At 36.3% G+C, this 24,365-nt stretch overlaps 1 protein-coding gene across 2 annotated transcripts in view; it reads left to right on the plus strand.

Annotated features, from left to right (window-relative positions):
• AcCoAS (acetyl coenzyme A synthase) overlaps nt 1–23,417 on the plus strand; it is a 142,632-nt gene extending 119,215 nt beyond the window's left edge. For both annotated transcript variants that reach the window (XM_071669833.1, XM_071669834.1), the window contains 4 exons: nt 2,537–2,726; nt 6,818–6,909; nt 9,192–9,345; nt 12,115–23,417. In XM_071669833.1, the coding sequence (XP_071525934.1) occupies nt 2,537–2,726; nt 6,818–6,909; nt 9,192–9,345; nt 12,115–12,320 (642 nt within the window). In that variant the 3' untranslated portion in view covers nt 12,321–23,417. The remainder of the gene's footprint in view (nt 1–2,536; nt 2,727–6,817; nt 6,910–9,191; nt 9,346–12,114) is intronic.
• Nucleotides 23,418–24,365: the final 948 nt, after the last annotated feature.

Raw genomic sequence — 24,365 nt, forward strand, 5'->3', positions numbered from 1 at the left:
AACATCTTTTTATTCTCCCTAAAATTTAATGATACTCTCTCACCCCAACTCTCATTTGCCCTCTTTATCACCTCTTGCACCTTTCTCTTGACCTCCTGCCTCTTTCTTTTATACCTCTCCCACTCATTTGCATTTTTTCCCTGCAAAAATCGTCCAAATGCCTCTCTGTTCTCTTTCACTAATAATCTTACTTCTTCATCCCACCACTCACTACCTTTTCTAATCAACCCACCTCCCACGCTTCTCATGCCACAAGCATCTTTTGCACAAGCCATCACTGCTTCTCTAAATACATCCCATTCCTCCCCCACTCCCCTTACCTCCTTTGTTCTCACCTTTTTCCATTCTGTACTCAGTCTCTCCTGGTACTTCCTCACACAAGTCTCCTTCCCAAGCTCACTTACTCTCACCACTCTCTTCACCCCAACATTCTTTCTTCTTTTCTGAAAACCCTCCCAAATCTTCACCTTCACCTCTACAAGATAATGATCAGACATCCCTCCAGTTGCACCTCTCAGCACAATAGCATCCAAAAGTCTCTCTTTCGTGCGTCTATGAATTAACACGTAATCCAATAATGATCTCTGGCCATCTCTCCTACTTACATACGTATACTTATGTATATCTCGCTTTTTAAACCAGGTATTCCCAATCACCAGTCCTTTTTCAGCACATAAATCTACAAGCTCTTCACCATTTCCATTTACAACACTGAACACTCCATGTATGCCAATTATTCCCTCAACTGCCACATTACTTACCTTTGCATTCAAATCACCCATCACTATAACCCGGTCTTGTGCATCAAAACCACTAACACACTCATTCAGCTGCTCCCAAAACACTTGCCTCTCATGATCTTTCTTCTCATGCCCAGGTGCATATGCACCAATAATCACCCATCTCTCTCCATCAACTTTCAGTTTTACCCATATCAATCTAGAAGTTACTTTCTTACACTCTATCACATACTCCCACAACTCCTGATTCAGGAGTAGTGCTACTCCTTCCCTTGCTCTTGTCCTCTCACTAACCCCTGACTTTACTCCCAAGACATTCTCAAACCACTCTTCCTCTTTACCCTTGAGCTTTGTTTCACTCAGAGCCAAAACATCCAGGTTCCTTTCCTTTCCTGGCGAATAGGTTGAAAGAAAAAAAAGATATATATGTATGTATGTGTATGTGCATGTATGTATACATGTGTGTATATATGAGTGGATGAGTCTTTTTTCTTCTCATTTCTTGTGCTACCTTTTTTTTTTTTTTAATTTTCCAAAAGAAGGAACAGAGAAGGGGGCCAGGTGAGGATATTCCCTCAGAGGCCCAGTCCTCTGTTCTTAACGCTACCTTGCTAACGCGGGAAATGGCGAATAGTTTGAAAGAAAAAAAAAGATATCTATATGTATGTGTATGTGCATGTATGTATACATGTGTGTATATATAAGTGGATTGGTTTTTTTTCTTCTCATTTCTTGCGCTACCTTGCTAATGTGGGAAACGACAATCAAGCTTTAGATAAAAAAGTAATGTGGCAGTTGAGGGTATGATTAGGGTTAATGGGCTCTTGAGCATTATAAATGGAAATGTTTAACAGCTGGTGATTGGGAATACCTGGTTTAAAAAGAGGAATAAAAACAAGTATACAAATATGAGTAGGAGAGATGGTGGTCGGTGGGCATTATTGGATTACATATTAATTGATAGGCATGTAAAAGAGTGACTTTTGGATGTAAATATGCTGAGAGGTTGGTGGGATGTCTGATCATTATCTTATGGAGGTGAGGGGGAAGATTTGGAGAAGTTTTCGATAGAGAGGAAACAGTGTTGGGAAGAAGAAAATGGTGAGAGTAAGTGAGCTTGATAAAGAGAATGTGCTGGAGGGGGAAAGGCATACATGGAATAGAGTGAATTGGAACAATTTGGTTTACAGGGGTCAATTTGTTGTCAGTGGACTGAACCAAGACATTTGAAGTGGCTGGGGGCAAACATGGAAAGGTCTATGGGGCCTGTTTGTAGATAGGGATTGATATTGGCACATGATAGCTAGAGAATGGATGTGTGAATGCAGCCTCTCATTTTCTCTTCATAGCACTGCCTTGCTAATGTGAGAAACAGTGGTCAGATATGAAAAATACGATATCGGTGTTATTAGTCTACCCAGTAGTTGTCGTACTGCAAACTAGGGATCACCCTTGGCACAGCTATATCATCATTATTAGACAGAAAGGAGTACAGTCTTGGCATGTCCATTATTTTTATGCTCTTGCATGGATTACACTTCACAAATGCAGGAGCCCCATGATGAGTTTGGGGCATCATGATGATATATAATTTCATTTATGGAAAAACTAACTGGTGGACTTAGGTACCACTTCATTAATGTATTCTGAATTACTTCAACAGCTTTGTCTAGGTAAAATTTATGTATGAATTATGAGTATATATTTTATTGATAAGTAGTAATTGCAAAACCTATGCTTTACATATGAGTGTTTTTATATTTCTTGAACTCTATAAGTCTTTGGTATTTCTACAGTGTTTCCCATTCTTTGGAGTGGAGGTTGCATTGTTAGATGATGAAGGTAAAGAAGTAAAGGGAGAAGGAGAAGGCTATTTGGTATTTCGCCGACCTTGGCCTGGTATTATGCGTACTGTGTATGGTAACCATGAACGCTTTGAAACTACATATTTCAAGAAATTCCCAGGCTTCTACTGCACGGGTGATGGTAAGTATATATTTTGATATACATCTGAATCTTATAGAGCCAGTCTCAACAGAACATAGAGGAAAAAAGTAAAGCAAGAAGTATGAAAAAACAACTTCAAATTATTTTTTTTGAATTGTAATGACACATTTTGAGCTGAAGGATAATCTTAGGCCTTTTATTTAACATAAACAGTAATTTTATGCAGGATGCTGAACAGTTATCAGACTTTTTTCCTACTGAACTTGAAACTGTTTGCCCTTTATGTGTTGCAGTTGATAAATAGCCCACCCCATGAGTGCGATTATGAGAAACAAGAAAATGACAGTTTGAATTCTGGCAAAGTGAATGTTAGACAATATGAAATACACCTTAACAACTGAAAGAATGAAAAAAACAAATAAGATATAAGTATGATACCATCTAGATGCTATGGAAACAGTCAGAAACTCAGCCCAGGTTAGGGCGAATGAGTAATGGGATTGTGCAATTAAGTTTCACCTGCTGACAGACACAGCAGAATGTCTGAAGGCCCATATTACATACGTACATTACCAGAAGTATAAAACATACTTAACAGAACTGCAAAATAGGGAAAAAGCAAAACAAAAATCATCTTAATACATTCCATGTGCTGTTACCCTCTTATTCTCATTGTTGTACTCTCTTAGCAAGTGTAGTCATTTTTCAGAACTATGCAAAAATGACGGAACAGTGAAATAAAGTACTGTCTTTGTGTAAGAAAATAGCTCCTAAGAAACTCAGAGAGTGATAACCACCATGATGAAGTAAATTACATGAATTTTTGTATTGAAACCAAAAACTGGTATGTCTTGGTAAAGTCAACATGAAGCATATATTGTAGAAAATAGCTAAAGAAATCATAAGTAATTTTTATTTATTAGAAGCAAGAGTCATTACCCAGTCAGTTTTTCTATTAGTTATACAGAATGGTAGCTTGGTTCAAGACAGTAAAGCCATTGTAAATATCTTAAATTGATTTTTTTTATCATCTAGAAATTCACCACATGATAAGTCAATAACAAAATAGGTATTGGCAAAGTACCCTATCTTGAATGATTTGATTAACATGCATAATGAAAGTAAAGGTGTTGATATTATCTTTGTAGAGATGGAGATTTTCAGAAAGCATCTCAAATGGGAGAATACTAGCAAAAGTTGCATCACATGTAAGGTAGAAATTTGGTTAACTGGCCAGAAACAAAAAGAAGAGATTAACAGCCAAGCTCCAGATCGGGATCAGTTTTCTTTCTCATGTCTGTATTAGTGACTTTGATAATTGGCTATATTGTAAAATGTCAGAATTTTTAGAATGCCACTATGCTAGGAGATACATTTTCAACAGATATTGAATGTCTTCATCTGCAAAGAGACATAGACAAAGTGATCGATCAGTTGGGCTCAAGAGTGGGAAATTAATCTATAATAATACCAGTAATACAAAGTTGTACTCATCAGACTTAAAAAATGAAAAGGTAAGCTTCAGTGTGAAAATCTATGAGCTACAAAAGATAAATGAGGAGAAAAGATTTGGTTTAATGATCTTTAATGACTTACAGCCAAACAAACATTTCATTGAAGCAGGGGGGGGGAGTCAAGTTTTTTAGGTAGGTTACTCAAATTCAGGTTTAAGAACTAGCCCTCATTCATTACAGTACCCTGATGCATTCACCTTGAATATAGTTTTTAATTTTGGTTAACCTTCATGGAAAAAAAAATTGTAAAATAGAAGACTACCAAAAAGATTCCCAGACTGAGAAGCATATTCTCTGACAGCCAGATAGATGACTTAAATGTGTTTAGCTAAGAAAAGAGGGGGTTAAGAAATGATTGATACAGGTATTCAGAATTAACTCAAGCATTGTTAGTCTTGGTCAAGCTAAGCATTGTTTGTCTTGGTCTAAGCTATGTAAGGCCAGAATTGTAAGATTTCTTTCTAAAGTAGTAAGAACAAACTTATGGGCAAACATTTGTATTATGAATGAGGCAGAGAGCATGTGCTTCAGCAAAATGATGTATCAGTAAGGGTAATTAGAAACAAAACCATATGTATGTTTATTTGTACCTCCATAATTACATATAAAGTTTACGAGCATTTTTCCTTGAGTCATGTGTCTAGTGTTCTACTCTGAGCACACTGATGTATCTGTTTCACTTCTCTTCCATGATCACAAAAATCCTCAAAAGGACCCAGTGGCCTATTGCTCTTTATATTCCTTTGTACTTATGTCATTTTTCTCAAAACATAATGTATGATCTGTTGATCTACCTTAACCATAACACCACTTATGCATCATGATCTGCAGATAAATAATAAAACTTGAGCAACAGCATGAAATGTGGTTGCAGTAGTTAATGAATTATGATAAAGATTTTCAGATATATTGGTAAATATATTGTATTTGTTGGCAACTTATATTTATCCTAATAACTCCCTTGACATGTCTTAAAAAGCACCAAGTTTATAGCATCAAAAGGCATGTCCCATGTGAAAGCAGTAAACCAACACAAGCTGTGTCCCACATGAAATTGGTCAGAAAAGGTTGTATGTATGTGGTGAGATGCTTAAAGATTAGCAGAATGTTTGTATAGTGCCATTGTACAAAGGTAAGGGGGACAAAAGTGAATGTTCAAATTGCAGAGGTACTGTATAATTGTAGGGTAAATTAGTGATTGGCAGTGTGTGGCATGCACAGAGCTTCAGTTTGGGGAGGAAGAGTGTTGCTTCATGTGTCATAGAAGGTGTGTGGATCAGGTGTTTGCTCTCAAGAATGTGTGTGAGAAATACTAAGAGAAATATTTATAGATCTGGAGAAAGTGTATGATAAAGTTAATATGAGATGCTCCATGGAAGGTGTTATAAATATACTGTGAGTAAAGTTTTATCAAGAGAATGATGGCTGTATGTGAGTAGAAATTGGGGTGGATGAGTGATTTCAGGTGAAGGTGGTTCTGTGGCAGTGATGTATGATGTCTCTATGGTTGTTTAATTTGTTTTTGGATGGGGTGGTGAGGGTAGTGAATGAAAGGGTCTTGGAGAGAGGAGCAGGTATGTAATCTGTCAGGAGTTGGGATGCTGGGAGGTTAGTCAGTTATTGTTTGCTTATGACAAGGTGCTAGTAGCAGATTTATGTAAGAAACTGCAGAAGTTGGTTTTTGAGTTTGGGAGCTCGTGTGATCAGAGAAGGATAAGAGTAAATGTGAATAAAAGCAAGGTTATTAGGTTTAGCTGTGGAGAGAGACAGTTTAGTTGGGGTAAGAGTTTTTATAGAGAAAACTTAGTGGAAGTGAAGTATTTTAGATACCTAGGAATGGACACAGCAGCAGATGGAGCCATGGTAGTTGAAGTGAGTCTCACAGTGTGAGAGGGGGGGAAAGGTTGTGGGAGCAATGAGTAATTCATGGAAAGAGAGATCACTGTCTGTTGATTTTAGATGGGCATAATTGAAGGTATGAAGCCTCATCAGTGTTGTGTGGATGTGAAGCTTACCCTATGATGAAGATATAAGGAAGAGGGTGAATATGTAAGATATGAAATGTTTGAGGACATTATGTTGCACGAGATGGGTTTATCGAGTAAGAAATAATAGAATAAGGAAGCATATCTGTAATAAGAGTATGATTGAGAAAGCTGAAAAGGGTGTGCTCAAGTGGTTTGGAAATATGAGGAAAATGAATGAGGAGAGGTTGATAAAGAGGGTATATGTGTCAGAAGTGGAGACAGGGAGAAGGGGGACACCAAATTGAAGATGGAAAGATGGAATGAAAAAGGTTTTGAGTATTTGTGCCAGTACATGCTGAATGGTGTATGGAGAGGGATGTCATACTATCAGTGGAATGAACTGGGGCACGTGAGGCAGTCAGGGGAAATCATGGAAAGATCTGTTGGGCCTAATTATGGATAAGGATCTGTGGTTTTTGGTGCATTATACATGACAGCTAAAGGGTGGATGTGAGTGAAAGTGGCTATTTCTTAGTCTCATCCTAGCATTACCTTGCTGATGTGGGATACAGTGAAGATGTATGAAAAAAAATGTTTTCATAAGATACATAGCGATATGTCTGTTAGTAAGATTTTTTTGTGCACCCAGGTGCCAGGCGAGACAAGGATGGTTACATCTGGGTCACTGGTCGCATTGATGACATGTTAAATGTCTCAGGTCACCTCCTGTCAACTGCACAGGTCAGTGTGTCGGTCAGAATGCAGTATTGGGCTTTTTCATCAGGCTTCATTAGAACCTTTTCACTGTGGTTAGTTTGTATATTACCAAGCATTTTTTTTTTCTTTCCTGTGGCAAGTGCATAAGTTCCTAAAATTATGGCTCAAAAAGAAATATGTCGTGCCATCCTATACATTGTTATCAGATGCCAGTGTCTATAATTATTCCAGACACTGGTCAGCCTGTGTAAAGATGTCAAGGAGGCCTGAATGAGATATGCACCCCTCACATAATGTAATAATTTGTGATGCTATGACACTCCTACAAGGTAATAGATATTAGTGATGAACCCTAGAAATTACATTTGTTTGTGACAAAAGCACCTTCAAAAATATCATACATTACTACATATGCCTAAAATTACTCTTTGAGTAACTCATACACCTGGTAACAGATCAGCATGAGTTAATCTTTAAACAACAGGCATGGCACAAAAATTCCATCATGCATTGCAAATATTTTTTATTTATTATACTTTGTCGCTGTCTCTCGCGTTAGGTAGCGCAAGGTAGCGAGGTAGCGCAAGGAAACAGACGAAAGAATGGCCCAACCCACCCACATACACATGTATATACATACACGTCCACACAGGCACATATACATACCTATACATCTCAACGTATACATATATATACACACACAGACATATACATATATACACATATACATAATTCATAGTCTGCCCTTATTCATTCCCGTTGCCACTCCACCACACATGAAATGACAACCCCCCTCCCACTGCATGTGCCTGAGGTAGCACTAGGGAAAGACAACATGGGCCACATTTGTTCACACTCAGTCTCTAGCTGTTATGTATAATGCACGAAAACACAGCTCCCTTTCCACATCCAGGCCCCACAAGACTTTCCATGGTTTACCCCAGATGCTTCACATGCCCTGGTTCAATCCATTGACAGCATGTTAACCCCAGTATACCACATTGTTCCAATTCACTCTATTCCTTGTATGCCTTTCACCCTCCAGCATGTTCAGGCGCTGATCACTCAAAATCTTTTTCACTCCATCTTTCCACCTCCAATTTGGTCTCCCACTTCTCCTCGTTCTCTCCACCTCTGACACATATATCCTCTTTGTCAATCTTTCCTCACCCATTCTCTCCATGTGACCAAACCATTTTAAAACATCCTCTTCTGCTCTCTCAACCACACTCTTTTTATTACCACACATCTCTCTTACCCTTTCATTACTTACTCGATCAAACCACCTCTCACCACGTATTGTCCTGAAACATCTCTTTTCCAGCACATCCACCCTCCTCTGCACAACTCTATCTATAGCCCATGCCTCGCAGCCATATAACATTGTCGGGACCATTATTCCTTCAGACATACCCATTTTTGCTTTCCGAGATAATGTTCTCGCCTTCCACACGTTCTTCATCGCTCCCAGAACCTTCGCCCCCTCCCCCACCCTGTGACTCGCTTCCACCTCCATGGTTCCATCCACTGCTAAGTCCACTTCCTAGTATCTAAAACTTACACATCCAGGTATGATTTTCCTCACTTTATTCAGTGAAAAATTCTGACAGTATCACCAATCCAGTGATTCTCTGATTCAGAGTCAGAACAGTGCCACTGACTGAGAAGGGCTGGATGGTTCCCAAGGCTCCCTTGATTGTCATCAATTGACTGGGACCCACTCCAACTCCTCTGACTCTTCTTTTAGACATGGCGTTCTCTCTTCAGTTTTGTAACATTTGCAATCTCAAATCCAATTTTCTTTTGTAGAACCCCTGTCTGTGTACTTCCCCTGATCTGTCTTAAACTGACTTGTCTGAAGTAGCATCTCCTCTACTCTGTCAAATCTCAAACATCCATACCTTGAAATATGCTGCAGCTGTGTTCTTAGAAAAAATTTTATCTCAGAAATATGTATCAGAAGTCAGTTATAGCATGAGTCCAGTGGAGATAGACACTGTTCCCCCATCTCCATCCTTTGTAAGTTTTATAGGACTTTGACTTTTTTCAATGTATTAGTGACTTATATGAATGGATATCCATGAAAAAGTGTGGGAAATGCAGGATTCTTTTCTGTAAAAGAATATTTTTGATAAAAACTTAGCTAAATACTAAAGAAGTGGTTTTTGAAAGATTTGTAATGTAAAGAAATTATTGTTGCCTAATGTCTGGAAGCTTCACCAGCATCACCATCACTACAGAAATTATCTAATCTTTTCATTCAGGGATGATTTTTTTTATATACCAACTGCACTGCTACATTTCAGGTTGAGAGTGCCCTTGTTGAACATCCAGCTGTAGCAGAGTCTGCTGTAGTTGCAAGACCACATGCTGTAAAAGGAGAGTGCCTTTACTGTTATGTCACCCTTGCTGAGGGTAATGATTTTACTGAAAAGCTGATAGTAGAACTCAGAAATAAAGGTAAGGACTTGTTAATAGGTTTGACTGTTTCCAACACATAGGAGAGAGTTTCCTTTTTAGAAGTGTTCCTGTTTACTGTCTTTTTTGTTTATACCTTACCTTATATTCCTGCCTGAGGATTCCTTTTTGTAAGGAGTTTGAAGCACTCATGTGGTGGAACCACATATCAAGAAGTTTGATGATGTGTATTAGTCATTGTGGGGTTAGTGGAGGACAGTGTCGGTGTCTTCCATATGGAAGTTGCACCTTAAGTATGGGGAATCTTGTGATACATTGAATTGGTGTTATTAAGTTGTTGAAGTGGATGACATCCACAATGCAGATGAGAAAGCAATACTTATATATGACAGGTGAATGTGATTTCAAATGAATCTATGTATGGTGGAGTGATACTAAAGAGTGGGGTTGGTCTGTTGTTTAGTGCTTTTCAGGTGATTACAGGGTGTATTTGTTTTGTCAGTGTTGCTGATGTGTGAAGCAAGGGTTAGCTTCTTATTCCTGCTTAAGGTTCATGGTTGGTTATGAATTGCTTTTGGTAGGTGTCTAGCTTTGCTCTGCAGAACCTTGGTGATATCTGCTGTGCTAGTGTTGTGCAGGAGGGGATTTTTGTTGGTTTATTTCACCCAGGAAGTGTCATGTGGGATTTATATGCATTTGGGTTGAGAGTGGGCCAGTTTTTCAAGGAGTTTGGGCATTGATGATAGCAATGATATATGATGATATGATAAAGGAGATTTGGATGGTTTGGAGGGTTTCCAGGTGGGTACATACTTTGTTTGCAAGTTTCAGGATGATTGGGTTTTTATTATGTTACCAGAAGTAGTTGAAGATATCTCAAGTTAATGGATTGCAGCTGAACCAGAGAGTTTTATATGGAAGTCTTATGTTGTCAGGGCATGTTTCAGGAGAGTTCTTTGAGGTTTTAACTGGGTTTTGTTCATGAAAATGAGGTGAGGGTAAGCAGTTCTTTTGGAGTGGATTTTGTGTTGGGTTTTCATGAATGTCATGTTTATTGGTTTAGTTAGTTTATGGCTAATCACTGAGTATACTTATCATGGGAAACAGTGAACAAGTATGAAAATACATATATGTACTTTCTTCCTGTCCCAAGAGTCCCTTCTAACTTTATCAGGCCCCTGCAGCACTCAGGAAGCCTGCCTCATTCACCATTTGAGACCACAGATCATAAAGTGTTGTGATATTGTGTATATGTCTATGTACAGAGAGTGTAGAGCAGTTGGGTAGTTAGTGCTTGGTGTATTCTTTATGATAGTTCCATCATGAGCATGAAGAGTCTTGGATCATGTTGAAACAGTGTTTGTGTGTTGTGATAATGGGTGATGTTTGAGCATTCTTTCCAGAAGCATGCAATCTCCCCTTGTCAACACTTAACTCATACATCTCATTCTTTATAACTCTAGAGTTTCCTGTGGTGAGCACTATGCACTAGCTCTGCCTTTTGGCAGAGTAGTAGGAGCAATAAATGGAAGGAGTAGGTAGGAACATGTAGGGACGAGCATTGATAGAAACATTAACTAGAAGTACTAGGTAGGAATATTAGACAGGAGCATTAGGTAGACACAAAGGAACGGTAGGTAGGAACCTCTGCAAACATTGTGCTAGAGTTGCCCTATTCCAGTGGCCTGTTAAGGGTGAGGAACTAAAGGCTAAGAAGTGGAACTATAGTTCATCAGTTATGTAGACTCTTACCATGGCCACCCCCTTGAGGGAGTTCCAGTTCAGAACAGGCATCAGAGATTTAGATAGTCTGAGCATAGATGTTAGAAGGTGTTTCATATTTGTTTGGGGAGTATGGATTGTGATGGATGGACATCTGTTGGATAGGAGATAAAGACTATGTAGGGAGGTTGATTGTTAAGTACTTCTTAGTGTCTTTCAGTATATGTGCTTTGTTAGCATTTTATTTGTTGGAGGATTAGAGGATCATGTGAGTAGGGGTTACTGAAGTTTAAGGCAGGATAAGCTTTTCATTTCCACTTGTGGGTTGGTGGTTAGGGAGGGAGGGGTCTACTGCTGTTGCATAGAATTAAGTTTTAAGCATGTTGAGGTGTGACTGTGCTGGTAGGATCTTTGTTTCATTGTGAGTGTGTTGTGTGTTTGTGGTTGCTAGGATACCAGTTATTGTTTTGAGTTATACCAGTTATTGTTTTGTGGGGTTTACACACAAGTGAGAATAGTTTAAAGAGAAGTGGATGAGTTGTTTAAAGAGAATTTTGAGAGATCTTTTTCTTGTCCATCTCTGTTGTCCTCACTGGTGTGAGGGTTTAGTTTTTATGTTGCCTTTGTGTTTATGCTACTTATTTTTTCATGCCTTATCATTTCCTGAATTTTCCAGTAGCACCAGGAACAGACAAAGAAAGGCCACATTCACTCATATCCATTCTCTAGCTGTAATGTGTAACGTGTTGAAACCACAACTCCCCATCCACTCCCAGGCCCCACAGACCTTCCATGGTTAACTCAGGATGCTTTACATGCCCTGGCTCAGTCCATTGACAGCACATCAACCTCAGTATACTACTTTGTTCCCATTCGCTCTATCCTCTGCTTGCCTTTCACCTTCCTGCATGTTAAGGAAGACATATCTTTTGCCTTTTTCTCCTCAGACATGTTGACAGTACATACTAACCAGCTTTGAGTTAGAGTGCATTTCATCTACCCCAGGGAAATGGGAAGTGTGGGAGAGATCTTTTGAAATTCTTTATCTTGCACGCTAGGAATTAATCAAACGCTTTTTATTGCTTTCAGTTCGGACTAAGATTGGTGCATTTGCTACACCTGATTACATGCAACTTGCACCTGGTCTACCGAAAACTCGCTCAGGGAAGATAATGAGGCGTGTCCTTCGTAAAGTTGCAGTTGGGGATCGTGATTTTGGCGATATCTCAACTCTGGCAGATCCAAGTATTGTGGAAGTTTTGTTCCAGCACAGACCAAAGGAGGGGAAAGTGTAAAAAGTTTTTCAACATATTTCTTTGTTTAGTTTAATACATGACCATCTGTATGTAGATATTTAGCTTGAAACATGATTTATGCCATTGGTTATTACTACTGCCCTTGTTAACAGATGATCTGAACATATTATATACCTCAGTTATTTCTGAGATAAGATTTTTATTTTGCATTCATAGTCTGTTCTCTGAAAGCCATAACTGCCAGTTCTGCACTGTTAACATACTCACAGGACACAGTAAAGGCATCATGTTTATTACATATGGTATCCTGGATTGTACTTTTAACCCAGGCAAAGGATTAACTTAATATTTACCCTCCATTGGTAAGTTTATCTAGTGCATGGAATGTGTAATACAAGGATACCATAGGTTTTATGGTACAACTATTGTACTTACCAGTGCCACCAAAGTTTTGTACTGATGTTGCGATATTTCATGAATTTTTGATTGCTCCATCCCCATTTTTATGCAAATTACCCCCATTATTTTAAGAATATGCACAAAGCTTCCATTTTTACTCTGCCAGCCAGATGGGCATGCAAAATAATCAGTGAATCCAGGTAAGACTTGAATTTATTTCATCTGTTTTCTCCTGTATTTTTAGAATACATTGATTATTATCAATTCATGCATTAGATAAGAACCAACTGAAGAAAACTGTGTGAAAAATATACCTGAAAACCACAATTTATTACATCATTTTACAGATTAAATGATGAATGTTCAAAACTGAAGATGACACTAATGCTCAGCTAGACATATTTATTTCACCTATTTTCATTTATATTGTTCTGAATATGCAGATCATTATTGAATCATGCATTAGGTATGAACCTATATTAAAGAGAACTCTTGAAAATATATTTTTCAATTATATGTTGAACATTTTCAACTAAAGATCATGATGCTCAGTAAGACTTTCATTTATTTCACATATTTTACCTATATTATTCTGAAAGTGTAGATAGTATTAAATCATGCATTAGATAAGAAGTTACTGAAGGGAACAATGTAGAAGAAGTATATGAAAAATACAATTTACTGAATCATTGTATCAAGTATATGTTGAATTGAAGGGGGTAGAAAGTAGATGAGGACTCCATCTCCTTGGTATGACAAAACCAAGAAAATTTTTTGAAGTATACCAGATTAACACAGTATTTGCCATGCAAATTGCCCCATTTGTCTTTATATTAGCTATTAGAACAATGTTTGATATAGAATGAAATACTCTTAGCCAATCATGAAAACATTATTTTGCCCTGGTGCTCTTTTCTTTATTACCGTCTTATCAGTGTTAAAAAATACTTCTCATGAAGTAAGGATCATCCTGTAAGAATTATGAAACAACCAAAGAACAAGTGATAACTCCTAAGGTTACCCAAGGAAAAATGAAAAACAAGTGGTGGGAGTGAATTGGTAAGATATCTTACCAATGTACTTGTGACAAGAGTGCACTCCCACCACAAGTTCTTTCTTTCCCCTGGATAAGGGAAGGAGTGTATCATTTGTTTCTTGGTTGTTTCATTATTATATGATGTTCTTTCATTTCATTGGAAATAGTTTTTTTTGCTTTACATTGTGACAAGAGTACACTCCCACCACAAGTTCATTCTTTTTCCTGGATAAGGGATGGAGTGTATCATTTGTTTCTCGGTTGCTTCATCATTATTATATGATATTCTTTCATTTCATTAGAAATAGTTTTTTTGCTTTACATTGATATTTCAGTTTAGATGATCTCTGTAATTAGCTATTTGAACTGTACAGGTAAGGAGTTTTACACTCATTGGCTTCACCATTTTAACAGTATCTATCAAACATCTTTGATTTATCTATGCTGTCTGCACTGGCCAGCCCCTCAGTTATGTTTTACATTAATTCATGACTTATATTAAGAAAGTACAGTAAATTCTTGATTTAATGGACTAATAGGAAGAAGGGATGTTTATTAAAGCTGAGAGTTCATCAAATCGAATGCAACCTGTTTTTGTGACACATTTAAGTTCACATGCTTTCTTTTAACTCCTCTTTCACTGTAGGGTTTAGTATGTGGTACAATAATTGGGTGGCAGGCACCCGGCAGCATGGGAATGCTTGTCAGGCAGTTGGAGGCAGGCTGCAGGAGTCAGACTGAGATAGAGGTGATGCCACCCCCCTCTCCAGTGAAAGGATACTTCTTTATAATAAAGTGAGGATGGACTACCTGCATTCATTGCACCTCTTACATGGCGCAGTGAGTAGGATTTGAACCTTTATGGGAAAATCCTAAGTTATTGCAAGACTGCTCACCTTCTTCAGGAGATGGGGTGCACCCAAGGAAATCACCTTGGATGGGGGAACAAACTGTAGACAGCGAGGAGATGGAAGCTTTCTTCAAGAAATAGGGAATCATGGCCCACATATCCTCAGCCCACTCCCCCCAGTGGATGCACCATAACAGCAGTAAAGGCAGCCAAACAGGTTTCAAGGGGCAACCCGGGTGTTGGAGGTAACCTGCACAACAGCAAAGCAACTCAGGCTATGCTCCAGTATCTTAACATCCCCTACAGGAGGGGAATAAGTCACCCTCACAGCTGTCAGCAGGTAGACAGTTGCAGATGGTATCCTGGCAACATTATCTGATAAACCGGCAATGGAGACCTGCTCTTTGAAACAGGGAGCAGGTGGCGGCACCCTCACCTTGTGAGACACCTCCCGCACACTTGCAAGATTATGTTTGTTGTGGCTCCTGTGAAGAGTGAACACACTAATTTATTGTGTCATTTTTGTTCTGCTTGCATGTAAAGGAGGTGTATTTTTGCTGAGCAGGGATTTATGTGTGTATTTTTCTTATTTGTCGAATTTTAATTTCCTTAATTTCTTTGTTTTTGTTTTTGTGTAGCAAAATGTCTCATTTGATTACCAAAGTCTTGTGCTGGAGTGTAGGGTTTAGTGTGTGGTATGAAAGTTGGGTGACAGACACCCAGCAGTGTGGGAACACCCGCCGTGCAGTTGGAGGCAGGAGTCAGACTGAGATAGAGGTGATGCCACCACTCTCCTTTGAAAGGATACTTTTTTATAATAAAGTAAGGATGGATTCATTGGACCCCTTACAATCACTTGATGCCATTTGGAATTGTAAGGATTGTGAAATTATTTAATGAATAAAGTCACAATTCTGAAATAACAGAAACACTGTATACATCCCGACCACATGATAGCTATAGGCAAACCGAGACCAAAACAGTGAGTCTACCCCATGCTGCCAAAAACAAGTGTGATATGAAATGCACATGGTGCATTGCATATATTTTATGAGATTTTTATTAATCAATGTACTTTGATACTATTTGTCCGTTAAATCTGAAATCTCTTATATTGGGGTGTTAAATCAAGGGTTTACTGTACTTCTTTACACCTTTTTTAACAAGTTTCTTATCTAATTTCATGTTATATCCTCTATTGCTCTTTTTCTGCATGCTTCAGGGAACTTTTCCCAGTCCACATTGATCCAGCTTAAAACTTTAAAGGTTGTGATCAGATCAGCCATCACTTTTCTCTCTTCCAATATGGTTGAATTTAAAGCCTTTAGCCTGACCCTATAACTTGGCTTTCTTAATTCTGGAACCATCTTTGTTGCCCTCTAGACCTTCTCTGTTAGCTCTGTGTGCTTTTTTAGATGCAGTTTTGGCTAATGTAGGCTATGAATAGCTTCCAGAATATTTCCTTATCAGTATACTTGAAAGCTATTGTAATATTTGCCTCCTTAACTGCTCTTCTAATATGGGACCTTGGCAATAGGTTAGGGATGAAGTCAACTCTCAAATCAAATCCTTCCACACAAACTCTTGCAGCTTATTCCTTGTTTGAGCATTATCATATTGAGGTCTTTCCCCTTGTCTCGTCTTCACTGATTTACATTTGCATGGGTTGCATTTCTTCAGCCATGTATCAGACCAACTTTGGAGTCTGTTTAGGTCCCCTGGTGAGCTGATGCAGTCCTACTTACTTTTCACTTTCCTCATGACTTTTGCATCCTCTACAAAAATATTTAGGTAGGAGTCTGTACCTTCAGGCAAGTCTCTTACATAGATTAAGAAGGTTAATGGTCCTAGAACAGAACCCTGTGGCATCATCTGTCATCTTGATCCATTTATAGAAGATTCCTCTGATGTGTGGACTTTGGTTCCTTCCACTTAGATAATTTCCTATCCTTTGAAGGTGTTTCCCTTGTTCCTGCCTGATGATCCAGGTTGGTGATCAGCCTTCCATACAGTACTGTGTCAAATGCTTTCTGGCAGTCTGGATACAAACAATTCACCCAACCTTCTCTTTTGTCTGGGACAGAGCTCTTCATCTCTTAGAAATTTAAGACTTTGTTACATGTGACCTCCTATCCCCAAAACTGTGTCGTTTTACACTTTGGTAAGTTTTCTGTAGGAGAATACTGTGTTTGCAAGCCCAGTCCGGTAAGAGCAGTACAGTGAAATTATTGTTTTTTCTTTGATTGGCTTGAAACATTTACATAACCTGTATTGTTGATTTAATGATTGTACTAGTCCGAAGTGTATCATAAACTGTTGTAGTAGCTAATTTGAACTCAAATTAGGGAACATGGATGGCATACTTTATGTTACTTTGGTATATTTTAGGTACTTTCAGCATTTTCAGGGTTTTGTTGCACCCCATCTCCTTTGGCTGTTATCTCTTGTATTTTTTTAAATGTTGATAATTATTAACTCATACATTCGGTAAACAGCTTTTGAAGAGAATTGTGTTAAACAAATATATGAAAAACACAGTTTACTATATCATCAAGCATAAGTTGCATGTTTTGAAACAGGCTGGTGAGAGGTACTATATGCTTTGGTAAGAATTCCATCTCTTGTAGATATTTTCTCTTATATTTTTCTAAATATGCATATGATTATAAATTCAAGTTTTAGAAACAAATCATCTATAGAAAATTGTGTAGGAAGAATATGTAGAAAACAGTTTACTGTATTATCATATTGATTATTTATTGAATGTGTGAAATGAATACAATTGCAAAGAGGGAAGACTTCCATCTATTTCACCTACTTTCTGCTGTATTTTTCTGAATATGTAAATAATCGTTAACTCATGCATTAGGTAAGAGTCTTTTGAAATGAATTTTATTGAAAAAATAAATGATAAAGACAATTTACCGCTGCTTTTATCTATTGTAAGTTGAATAATTTGAAAGGGAGGCTAGTGAGAAGTACTGCACCTGTCAGTAAGAATTCCATCTCCTTTAGTTATTTTTTGTGTATTTTTCCAAATATGCAGATGATTGCTGATTCAAGCATTAAATAAGAACATTTTAAAGAGAGATGTGTAGAAAAAATATATGAAAAGACCATATACCATATTATTTTATCAGTTATTCATTAAATGCTTTGAAATGAACACAATTGCTAATGATCACAAGGACGTTGGACTTCCATATCTCTCCTTAATTTTCTCATGATTTTCAAATATGTAGATATTTACTGATTTTTGCACTAGGTAGAACCTACTGAAGAGAATTGTGGAGGGAAAATACATGAAAAATGCAATTTACCATATCATTCATTGATTATTTGTTGAACAGTAATTACCCAAATCAATCCTTATAGTGAATCTAATTCTGTCTCCAATTTATAGCATAATTTTTCTGGATTTGCGAACAATTATCAGTCTTCTTACTTTTTTCTTCCTTTTTTATATGATTGTTTATAAGGGCCTCCAGTCTCTAACCCTGTATTTACATCGAAAACCATAGAACTGAACTTCGTGCAACTGAGATTGTGATTTCTTGGTCCCTGTTTTGTGAAATATCATGACCCTTTTGTACATCTCTGCTGGTGTGCTGTTGTGGTTGTGGGATGAGTGAAATTTTTCGTGGTGATGCATAGGTGAATTTTATTTTTATCTTTAGATTTTAAGACCTGTTTTACAGTAATAAGTTTACAATCATTCCTTTTCATATAATAATGCTGTCAGTTAGTTGCATTTAGATTTATTTGTCATAGATTTTCATTTTCACCTTAATCTGTCCATGATTTCATTTTTTCACTTTCATTTGGTTATTTTAGAAAAATGATGTGTCAATGACACAAGATGGGGCTGCAACACATCTTTGCATATCTTTCTTTTATTATTTTTTTTTACATGAAGGTTAAGAAACGTATGCAGAGATATTATGATACATCTTTATCCTGTGAATCAATGAAATGCTTTTCTTTCTTTCCTTTATAGTTTCAACATGGCCGAAGTGGATGCCTTATGAATTCCTATCTTGTAATGTGATATCTACAATTTACTAATAGTTATGCTTAAAGTATTAGGAAAGAAAAAAATTGCAGTTTGACCCGTCCATGTGTTAAGCAGCTGGTCATATGCATGGTTACTTGGGCTTTCAAAGTGATTGGCTGAAAATGACAGCTTTAACATGGTCTAAATCATTTTTCTGTTGTACAGCTAATAGGTTTTGTTGGTTATTATGGCAATATGAGGTACAGTGAATTCAAAAACTCAATAGATTCAGTAAAGATGTATTATGGATCGCAAATTTAGAAAGGTGCATTGTAAATGGAACATAGTGAAGTCTGAGGTTTTGAAAAACAAAGAAATTGGTAACAATGCTTTGACTTTAGTTTAAGCAATTTGAAAGAACACACTGGACGACTTCTGTGGAAAATAATAAGAAAAGACACACAAAAGGTTAGATGGAAGTTAATTAGGGGAAGAGGGAATGTGATAACTTGAAATCTGGATGAGTGTGGAAAAATTGTGTTAAAAGGGATCAGACATTCTGTAGAAGAAGGAAAGCTGCACTGAAGATGTGAAAGTTACAGGAATGGTAACATGAATTTTTTATTATCTTTATGGTTGCAGTATTAGATATTAAAGCATGTGTAGTTGAGAAATAATTTACTTGCAGTTGCCTTCTAATTGTCATAAAAGTGACCCTGAAAGCTATATAACAAATTTCAACTGCTTACTATTTTATATTCAAACTTTCTTTTGAGCAATATGTGCAGCTGTCATCCTTCAGAAGTTCATTATATTTTGGTTCTGAGTAAAGTGATTTTCAATGTAATGTAAACTCACTGACTTCAGTATGCTCATTTATATCCAAGATGAGATTATTTTATTTCTCTGTATAGGATAATTGAAATACAAGAGCATAACTAGAGTTGCTTTCATAGAATGCTTTTAGAAGTTAAGGTTGTGTTAGAGAACCATGTCTTATTTGTAAAAAGTGATAAAGAAATAACAGAATTTATCATTTGGAATTTATGAATAATACGAAGGTGGTTTATCGTTGCGGTGAAGTTGCTGTTTACTTGTCCTAAAGTCATTATTCTCTTTATAGTTAACATTTGCATTGCAAGTGTTAAGGATTTTGGGAGTTTTTACTGACAAAAGCATAAGTCTAGTCATTACTGGTACTCAGAAATAATGAAGAACACCCTTAGCACGATAATTCAAAAGAATTTGCTACATATCAATTAATCAATACAGTTCACAGTTCTGGTTAAAATAAAAATTCTGCTGAATTATATTGAGTTTTGTACAAGCTTCTTCAAACACTGTGCTTAAAACAAATAAGAAATAGTAGACAAAAATTATTGAAATCTTTGTATTTGTTGAAATGGTACTGCATGTACATCATAGTAATTAATAATTCATATTATACTGATACATAGAAAAGATTATTAATTCAAAACATCAGATTCTATGTATAGTGGTCGTATTTGATGATAATGCTCTATATTTCGTGATGAATATAGACATTATGCAGTTGTATTTGTCAAACGTTATCTTGTGATGGAACCTAGTTGTTCTAAGTTTTGTTGAAACGTGATTGAGAAACCTGTTGAATGTTTTGTTTCCCTTAGGTAGCAATCACTGTTATTATGAATCATGTAATGCATTAGAGTCTGTCCAGCTATAATTGAATGTTCTAAGAAAATCACATGAGATTAGATGATTGTTTTGCACTGACACAGAATTGTCCATATGAAGGATATTATATGCATTAGTTTTCCATTCCAAATTATTGTAATGATTAGTAACGTGTTACATAATCAAATAATTCATATTAACCGTAAAGCAACTGCCATAGCCTCAAATTTTCTTATGAATTCTTCATATGGGAATGCTGTAATGTATTATTTTACCCATGTATAATTTATTTCTATTATAAAATATAAATGATAATGGATTAACATTCTCAGACAGTGTAAAGTGACATGAAACATAAAAGTATATGGTATTCATCTAAGACCACAAGACAGTAAGGTAAGATGCGTGTATCTATATACTTCATACTTGTCCGCCGTTTCCTGCATTAGTGTCTGGAACAAATGAAGACGGGCCTCATTTTCTAACGTCCATTCTTTAGCTGTCATGTGCAATGCATCAAAACCACAGCCCCATATCCGAAACCAGGATTCACAAACCTTTCCATGGTTTTCCTCACCCACTTCACATGTTCTGGTTCGATGTGTTGGAAATGAAATGTTTAAGGACAATGCAAGGTGTGAAGTGGTTTGATCAAGTGTGTAATACAAGGATAAGAGAGAGGTGTGGAAATAAGGTGTGGAAAAAAGAGTGTGGTTGAGAGGGTATGTTGAAGTGGTCTGGACATATTTGGACATATGGAGGAAAGGAGTGAGGAGAGGTTGATAAAGAGGATATATGTGTCAGGAGTTGAAGGGAAAAGGAGAATGGGGAAACCAAACTGGAGATGGAAGTAAAGAAGATTTTAAGTGCTCATGGCCGGGATATTCTTACATGGGATAAGAGTGAATTGGAGCGATTTGGTACACATGCTGTCAGTAAATTGAACCAGGGCATAGGAGGGATCCAGGGCCAAGCACAGAAAGATTTGTAGGATCTGGGAGTGGATAGGGATCTGTGGTTTCTGTATATTAAACATGAATGAGGATTCTTCTTTGTTTCTGGTACTTCCTGACTTATGTGGGAAATGGCAAACAAGTATATATATATATATATATATATATATATATATATATATATATATATATACATAGTATCTCGAGTGCTAGAGAAAGCTTATTGGCTTCTGAGTTTTAATCATATATTGAATATCAACATATTAATGATCCCTGACAAGATAAAGAATACCAAAATATTACATTTAAAACATCACTGTCCAGTATTTAGCAGACTTTTGTGGGGTGAATGTACTTAACTGATTCCCATAAATTCAAGTAATGTATATATAGGTTTTTTAGTAATATGTTTGTAAATCATTTTTATTGAAACTGTCAAGTTTCCCTGCTTGTATAATTGAAATGTGTAATTTTTTTTTTTTTTTTTATACTTTCTGAAAAAAAAATTATATTTTGTTATATGGTTTATGAAACAATATTGAATACTTAAGTATATTAACATTACTGAATTCCCTACTTAATTGATTTTAATCTTGAGAGGAACTCAAATTTTGTAAGGTTTTCCACATTCTACATTGAATTCATTTTGACTGTAACTCATATATTCTGGAAAATAATTTAGCTCCAGCACACTTTGTTTGCAGTTTACAAAAAATTTTGATCAAACAGAATACCAAATTTAATTTTCTGTATTGTATTGTATTTTTTGTAAAGGGGAACTTTTTAAAGACCTGTAAGGAAATCTCATAGCTCAGTCAGTCTTGTGAAATGCACTTTAAGCTTAAGATCAAATCTGTAAGTGTGTGCAGTGAAAGAATTTTAGATTTGGATGCCATAGATATATACTTTATACGTAGCACATGGTGATTCAGGAGAACATTTACATCATATTTTGAGTGTAGGTGATTTAAAGATAATCTTTTTACTTTTTGATTATATGAAAAATTCTTGTTCTACTTATAGTATGGTTTAAAGGTTAAAAAGAAATAAATAACCCATTTGTGTTGCGCAAGCTGTATTGAAAATTTAGTTTTTACTTTGCAGAAAGTTCACTTACTATATACTTTTTAACCTGAAAAGCCACAGAAATTTTACTTGAGCTGCGCACAACTTAAGAGTTTGCTCTGTAGCTTCATTAGTACCTATGGTACAAAAATTACGCAACAAGATAGAAAAGATTGAATAGCTGTTGTGAAAGGCATTCGTAGCATTTACTTCTTGTAGCTGTCAAGATAAATAGTGCAGTAACTGTAAATTTGTTACTTAAGTAAACAAGTAAGAATGTCAAAGTTGTTCCTGTTTACATGCACTTCATTGTTGTGTAGAGATGCACAGTTATATCATCGTACGTGTGTTGGATTTAGTGTTGATTAGTGTTTGAAGTAATAGTTGTATGACTGCATAAAAGGATCAGGTCAGATACTTGTATTTATGTATAACCCAAGAAAATACAAGCTACTGCATACAGTTCCAACTTTATTGCAGACTCATGAGATATACTTATTTAAAAAATTTTGCATTCTAAAGATTTGACAGTGTGCGGGGGGCCATCTGGTTGTGAAGGTTATTTAAAGGTCTCGATATTAATCTGAATATTCTTGAATATGAACTATGGTATTAACCCAGAGGTAAGTAATGACATGTTAGCCTTGTGCTGTTTTATCAGATATTAGATTCTGAAATACTTTATAATGTTTATTGGCACTGGTTGACTGGTTTAATTGACATTCATGAATAAAATTTCTGCCATATGACTCCTGTTACTGCTGTTTTCTAGTACTAGAACATATTTCAAAACTAAATTAACATATATTCTCATGCATGAACTGCATTACACTAAACAGAAAAGTAAGGGAGATTTATTGTTTAACTGTAACAATGTTGTCCTATGTAATTGAGAAATTTATTGGTTAATTTCTTTTGTATTAATGAAAAGGGAACATATTGGTAGCCCTGTATGTGGTATGTCATTAAAATCTGCACAAAAGCTCCTCGAATACTTATATATTTTAATGCACTTTTCTGATCAGTACATTCCATTGTTTCTTTAGTTAAACATTTTAACACATTTTCATGTGGGTGAATTGATGTCATAAATGCCTTGATGATCCTATGAAAAGATAAATGAGTGTTTGATGTATTTTTTTTTATTGTAAGAGATTAGTCTAACATGGAATATCAACCACGATCTTAGTTTAACTTTCCCCTCAAAACTATGAACTTGAGTATCATGGGAACTGTTACCCTTATCTAGTTTGGTTTGGTTACATTAAATGAAGTTAGTAAAAATCAAATTATATAATTTACAAATATGCAATGATCAGCTAAAAATTAGTATGATGGTACAAAATGCTCAAGAGATGGTGAATGTAAAACTCCCTCCCTCCTCATACAGTACAAATATGTAGAATAACACAATAGAATAACCAGATTGCTTTCCTGATAAGAAATAACCTTAAGTTTCTGGAAACATTATTAGATGACTCATTCAAACAGTACATAATGGGAAGGGTAACTGTAGGAAAGAAGTACTTAATAGTGGTAATAACGAAAATATCCAAAGATTTTAATGGTCCAGAGCAGATTTACAATGAAAACAATAAAGGACCTATCAAAAATGGTACATGAAGCAGAACAACATGCATTTCTTAGAAGGGCCCAGTGCTGATGATAGGGATTGCAATTTTAAAGGGACAGACTGGTGGGATCTGGATTCTCGTGGTGATAGGGAATCATGTATACGAAAGTACAAAGAGCTTGTTAGAAAACACACTGGAATAAGGACTGATATACCATCTTTTACTAGATCTTATCTTCATACATCCTTATTGAAAATGACATGTATGTTACAACAGTTGGAAAAAGTGATCATGTAATGCTTAAGTTTGATTATGTGGTTAACAAGGAAGTTAAAAGACTTAAGATGAAACAGACTTCAAGAGGAGATATAATCTTGAAAACTACAGAGAATTTAACAATTTCCATGGTAGAAGAGGTTGGGAAATGAAGTTCAAGAATCAGGAACCAGGGAAGTGTGGTGAAAGGTTCTGTGAGATTTTCAGTGAAGTAATGGGAATGTGTACCTCTAACATCAAATTCAGACGAAATATTAAGAAAGAGGGAAGAATGTTTTATT

Source organism: Panulirus ornatus, chromosome 14 (genome assembly GCF_036320965.1).
Source record: "Panulirus ornatus isolate Po-2019 chromosome 14, ASM3632096v1, whole genome shotgun sequence".
In the NCBI taxonomy this organism is placed as follows: Eukaryota; Metazoa; Arthropoda; class Malacostraca; order Decapoda; family Palinuridae; genus Panulirus; species Panulirus ornatus.